General features: G+C 33.1%; 1 protein-coding gene across 1 annotated transcript; it reads right to left on the bottom strand.

Moving 5' to 3' along the window:
* Positions 1 to 2,249: 2,249 nt before the first annotated feature.
* LOC111895111 (protein MAIN-LIKE 2) lies at positions 2,250 to 6,463 on the bottom strand. Its single transcript, XM_023891213.2, has 6 exons — positions 6,196 to 6,463; positions 5,385 to 5,497; positions 4,431 to 5,075; positions 4,161 to 4,328; positions 3,697 to 4,086; positions 2,250 to 3,068 (listed from the first exon to the last, which is right to left on the bottom strand). Exons 2-6 carry the CDS (start codon positions 5,475 to 5,477, stop codon positions 2,529 to 2,531), a joined length of 1,836 nt encoding a protein of 611 aa, XP_023746981.1. The 5' UTR covers positions 5,478 to 5,497; positions 6,196 to 6,463; the 3' UTR covers positions 2,250 to 2,528.
* Between the last annotated feature and the right edge of the window lie 458 nt (positions 6,464 to 6,921).

A 6,921-nucleotide genomic window follows, 5' to 3' on the forward strand; every position in this document is an offset into this window, starting at 1 on the left:
TGTATGACTGCTGATAAGCACAATCAACAGTTGTATGGCCTACCAATGAGCACAATCAACAGTCATATGGATTGCGGATGAGCACAATCAGTAGTCATATGGACTACTGATTTCTCATCAATAGTCCATATGGTTGCTGATTGTGCACATCCGCAGTTCATATGACTGTTGATTGTGCTCATCAGCAGCTCGTACAACTATTGATTATGCATACAAGCAAATTTGAAGAAAAAAATGTCAAATCTTTTTTTAGCCTAAATATGGCTTAGAGCACCATTTGGAAAAGATTAGTGTTTTTGGTGTTGAAAAATGATGAGTTGATTATGAGTTCGCAAGTTCACACAAATTTTTTGGTTCGTATAATAACTCAGCCCTATATATATATATATATATATATATATATATATATATATATATATATATATATATATATATATATATATATATATATATATATATATATATATATATATATATATATATATATATATATATATATATATATATAAGGGAAGGCTCATGCGAAAATGCAAATATTTTGTGAAAATGCGAAAACAAGGAAAACCTATGAGATTGTGCCACCCCAATGTAAACTTAAATCTATATTACCATAACACCCTTCATTGTATATCACCATAATACCCTCCAATGTAAACTTATTATATTTAATTTATTGCTAATAAATTTAATTGCTAAGTACATATGTTTGACTTTTATAAGATAAAATCATTTTTGCAAAAAATTTATGTTTCGCATGAACCTACTTGTGTGTGTGTCTATATATATATATATATATATATATATATATATATATATATATATATATATATATATATATATATATATATATATATATATATATATATATATATATATATATATATATATATATATATAGAAAAGTGAATATGTGGCTGTTATGTACCTCAGTTTAGGTATAGAACCTTTTAAACGACGTAGTTTAAACAAAACAAATCCAATTTCATTTTCTTTTAGTTTTGTTTTTATAGAATACCATTGAATTAAGTTCAAATATTGAATAAAAAAGATCAATTATATATATTTTTATTGCAAATAATTATTGAATTTTATAATGAAAATAAAAAAAACAAATATTTTTTAACGAATACAACTCAAGCGTTTTGTCTTTCAATTGAAAAACTATATCCAATGATTTTGTGAAAAGGTTGATTGAGTTATGACATGTTCTTCTTTTATCTTTTACTTTATTAGTTTTCATTTAGAATTTAGTAGAGTTGATTAAATGATCACGACTTTTAATGTTTTAAGTTCTTAAACAAAATGAAGAAAAAGAACATAAATTTGATCAACTTAGTAAGTCAAATGATAAAGGAAGAATGATAAAAGAGATATAATGATTAGTATGGATATAAATGAATCAAAACTACATTTTTTGGAGGGTTCTATATATAACCTTAGGTACATGACAGCCACATATTCTCTAAGCCCATATATATATATATATATATATATATATATATATATATATATATATATATATATATATATATATATATATATATATATATATATATATATATATATATATATATATATATATATATATATATATATATATGATTTTTTGCTAACCCATATTTTCCCACGAACCACTTTTAAAATGCGAATTTTTTTGTGTGATTTTTTTCAAAAAAAAACGACATAAAGCACCAAATTGGTCATATAGAAGCACATTCGCTAAAAAAAATATCTCAAAAAATATATGCATATGTGCATTTTTACGAACTTGTGATTTCTAATGTTTGTGCATATATGTACGTGTCGTATATTCACTTTTTTTTTCGAGAATTTTTTTTTGCAAATATGCTTCTATTGAACCGATTCGGTGCTTTGTACCTTTTTTGAAAAAAAAATCACAAAAAGTATTCGCATTTCAAGAGTAGTTTGCGGTAAAAACAATTTACAATAGTTAACCGACGAGGTTACAGATTTGATAACTAAGCTGAACCATAGACGTACATCCGCACAATTATAGCATTTAAATTTTCGTTGTATCTAGATGGTGTTGCTATGATTGGATTAGATTTTCCAAATACGCAATGTTGTAATGGGAAAAAAATTGAAAGCACTATGCAATAATAAACAAACCAGTGAGGATAGATTAGTAATAGACTGTTATTCGTTGCCTTCAAGTTCAACTCTAAACTTAGAATAGCACCTTAATATAATGGAAAACACACTGGAACAGTTGTTGCTAAGAAAAGATCTAAACGAAAGAAATAGCAACATACTTTCATATATGTGTAGCAGCAGTATAGCATCCTACTCCCATTCCTTCCTATTTCTTTTTCTTTTTAGGTTACACTTTGTAAACTAGCACTATACGTTGAATTATATTCATATTAGGACACTTAGTGTATAGCATTGCTATATAGAATTGTATTAATGGTAATAGGAAGGAATGGTATGATGAAACAAATGAATGAAAACACGTTGGGCTTGACAAAACCAAAGTTTGAATTGAAATAGCAAAGAAATTGGTGTTTCTACACGAGAACGCTGTAAACGTTTTCATTCTGCTGGGGGATATCAGCAGAGGACACGAGGCCATCTTGTGGCATGTCAGCATTGGCATCAGCAGGTTCCTGACAGAAAGCGGAATCATGAATTCCATTGGAAAGAGAATGTGTTTGATCCACCTTAGTCGGCATATAGCAGAGTTGGGAATCGTCATCTGCGTCTCCCGGAGGAAGGCATATCTCAACATCATTATTTTCAACCATGTTTATAGGTGAAGGAAGACAAAATTCGGTTAGGAACTGTCCTGAATCGTCTTTTCGCCTGCGTTTCACCCCCATGCCCATGCCCATGCCTTTTCGCCTTATCCGTTCTTTTCCTCTTATTTTTTTATCAACTTCATTTTGTTCAGAATCGGTGACATCAGCAATCATCATGCTTCCGATTTGGTCTCTTAAGCATTCATGAGCCAGATACCGGATTCTAGTCACCGCGTGCATCTGTTGATCGTCCATTCCGTGGGTTGACAGCATGTCCGCTACGTTTGCTATGTCCCTCAGTGCAGCATTCTGTCACATGTCATTATAAAAATTCCAATTACACCAACCAAAATCTAAACCAATTTATAATGTCATAATAACAATCAACAAATAAAATGCTATTATAACTCAGTATTAGTGTTTTCATTCCACTTCCCAAGTCAAGACTCAAGTGTGTCGTCATTTTCTCAAATATGTTAAATATCATTTATCTAGACAGCACAGCACCATAAGGCCATATAAATTGGTGATATGACTCATATTCTTTTGCATACAAATTAACTTCAAAACTCAAAATTTTAATATAGAAAAGAATGGCAACTGTTTATTAAGTCACTTATTATTTTAGGGCTAAATGCAAGACATAGCAATGTAGTTTCATTTATTTGTTATTATAGCATCTTACTTTCATTTCGCCTTGAAAAATCTACCCAATCATAACATTGTGCTTTCAAACTTTTTGTACTCATGACACTGTAGCTGGAAAAACTACTCAATTATAGCAATGTAAATTGGTGTGTATCTTTTGCTATTATATTTGGGTAGATAGGAAAAAATGAAAGTAGGATGAGACATTGCTATTTCTATTGAAAATATAGATAGGAAAATGTAAGACAGTTTAGGGAAATAGCATAAGTATTTGAGTATTTATTTGTACCATTCTTTGAAACTCAGAAGAGATGGGAATGGGTCGTCCAACCAACTTTCGGGTAATTTTCAAGTACCAATGCAAATATTCAGTTTCCTCAACATCTTCATCAACATCAACAACACGGAGATGGCGATCTGACCATTCACTTAGCTCGGTTTCCATTTTAGCGGACAGATCTACCCCTCCATCTACCCCACGGCTCTTCCTCTCCCATTGCTGCACATCAAGAGGGATAGGCTGTCGAATCCCAAACTGCCTCAGGCATCGATCCGGCAGATGCCTTTCAGCCTTGTCAAAGCATATCAACATTGTATTTGATCTTCCAAGAATAAGATTATTCCTTATATCTTCAGGTAACATCGCATCACTAATATTTACATACGGACACCACTCAACCTATTTATTATTATTATTATTATTATTAGTCCTCATTAACCCTTATTTAATTAATATACTAATATTTTACTTACTTCAGAGGGCTTTAAGGAGTCCAATGCTTTACGATAGAAGGCCACATCCCGGTTGGTAGTTGGACCAGTATGCTTCCCTTTCCATCTAAACACAAATGGAAATCGATCATGTCTTGGATCATGGTTAAGCTTCGGTCGACCAATATTCAGCCGAAAGTAACTCCAACACTACAACATTTTAACAACTTTTACAAACAAAATCATAATATGTTTGTTTATGTAGAATACAAAACTTTAAAAAAAAAAAAAAAAAAAAAAGCTAAAAAGCACCTGTAAAAGTGTCAAACAGCCACTGATGGTGCTTTGAGATCTCAAAGAAGCATTCCCAAGTGCTCTATACAAGAAAGACAAAGCTGCTGCACCCCACGCATACCTCCCAGCCTGATCAAAGTTCTCAAACAATGGAAGATACATAACCGGGACCTTATTCCCTGTAGTGGTGGAAAAAACCGTGCTTCCAACAAGATACAAGAGGTAAGCACGTGTATGTCTTTCGACTTCATCAAGTGGGGCCCCCTCGGGACATTTTGAAAACGTTTCTTTCAACCAACTAAGTTTGACCATGCCACCACTTGTTGACCCTGAGTCAGGGGTTCGACCTAAATACTTGCTGCATACTGCATCGCATGTAGTGTAGGTTACACCTATGACTGGGTCCCCATCAATTGGGAGGCCAAGAAGGTAACCCACATCTTCCAGGGTTATTGACATCTCTCCTACTGTGAAATGGAATGTGTTTGTTTCTCTTCTCCATCTTTCAACAAGGGCGGATATGAGGGGGTTGTCTAGACTGATGGCAGGAATTAGTCTTAAGTAACTGAATCCTGCTTTTTTTACTAATTCGATTTGTTTTGGTGTTAGTGTCCATTGATCCAGCTTTGAAGTGTGTTCATGGCATCTAAGTGCACCACGCTCCTGTCATTTTTTTTTATATCATGTTGTATGGATATATGCCAAATGATGTTTAAAACATATTTCAGAAAATGGAAGGAAAAATAAATAAGGGAAAATGTATAAAAGGTTTGGGAGTGTTAATGAAACTTTCCCGATTAAGGTCTAATTTTTTACAAAGTTACCATTCATTTAGTTTTTCCTTCCATTTCCCCAGGTTATGTCATTCTTTTCTCAAATATTTTTAAATATCATTTGTCCATACAGCATTTTATTCATACATCAGTTAAAGAAGAAGCTGCATCTAAGCTATACAAGAAAGGAATAACTCACCTGACCCTCCCAAACAGCTGATGAAACATGCTTCTCTTGGTCATACAATACAGAATCGTCAATAGGTCCTGGATTTGTTGCATAAAAGTCCATGGTTGCTAATTATACAAGAACTGCCAAAACATACAAGAAAAAAGTGGAAGATTGTTGTGAGGGAGTAGGCAATTTAGGTGGAATGGAAGAACTTAACAACTTAAAATCAATGAGGTCATTCAGTTCAGTTAAAGGAAAATAACAGAAATTAGAAATGTTGAGCATCTAAGCTGAAGAACAAATCCAATCTACACAATTCTTTTTGCTTTAAACTACTTGTTGGATGACCTCCACTACCTTTTATTCAGGATCACATCAAGGAAAATCTAATCTGATGAGCTAACAAGCACACAAGCAGATTGCCTCTCAACTCTCTTAACCCATAAAGCTTTTATAATATGATATATTATCAAAATCATTATTAAAACCTCAAAGTGCCCTCTGAAAGACCATCAGCACAAAGTGTTTATATATGATAGCCATTTGTGAACCTTTTATGGGAAATGGTTACATGTTTGAGATTTCTTTGAAAAATGGCAAAATTATTAGCTACAAATTCCTAATCACACGCAAAGACAAATAGAGGAGGCGCAAACGCATATGTTCAACTGCAACCTTAACTACCACGCCCTCCCTCCTGTGGAAACTACAACAATAACTGATCAACCCTATAATGATCTTCAAACCAACAAGAGTATTCATATAAATGCATTATATAAGCGGTTAGAAACAAACGATACAAAAACCACAGAGAGATTACACAAATAAACACACTTACTAAATTAGAGAAGCGTGTTTTCTGCTACATTGACATATATTCAGTCCACATGTAATTTCGGGGAATTTCGAAGGTTAGAGAAATGAAAATAATTACAGAGAGAGAGGAATCAATGATGATTAATAAGAGACTGCTAGGGTTTCTTCGCCAGATTTAGAGAAATTGACTTAAAAGATCGCCGGAAATTGTGTACGACGACGGTGAGGAAGTGAAAGTCGAAGACCGGAGAGAGAAGATAGAAGTTGATGCCTCGAGGGTCTCCAATTTGATAAAATACCTAAGACGACATAGTTTCTCATCTTTTAGATTGAAGTCATAAATGATCCATCAAATATCTACGAAATTGCACCTTTAGCCCATACATTTTTTAGGGTGAATTATATGTCTACTCGACAACAACTACCTCGTGGTCATAAGGTACGCATGGGTCTTTCATATGGGAGTCGAGTGTTTTAGTCTTGGGGCTTTTAAAAAATGTTTTAAGAATCGGTTTCAACCCCACGATCAAATCGATTGGACCGGAAACCGGAGACAAGATGATTCAATAACGATCGACTTTATGACAATTTCTAGACCGGACCGAACAAAACGGTTTCATTATAAACTTGGTTGAAGCATGTGATAGAACTGGTAAAAAAAACTCTTTAAACCGGTTTATTGGATTTGTGTAGTTGGATTTCACAACGCCCGTTAAGAAAACAACTAATTTCAAAAAAAAACGAATTG

Source organism: Lactuca sativa, chromosome 7 (genome assembly GCF_002870075.4).
Source record: "Lactuca sativa cultivar Salinas chromosome 7, Lsat_Salinas_v11, whole genome shotgun sequence".
Taxonomy (NCBI): domain Eukaryota; kingdom Viridiplantae; phylum Streptophyta; class Magnoliopsida; order Asterales; family Asteraceae; genus Lactuca; species Lactuca sativa.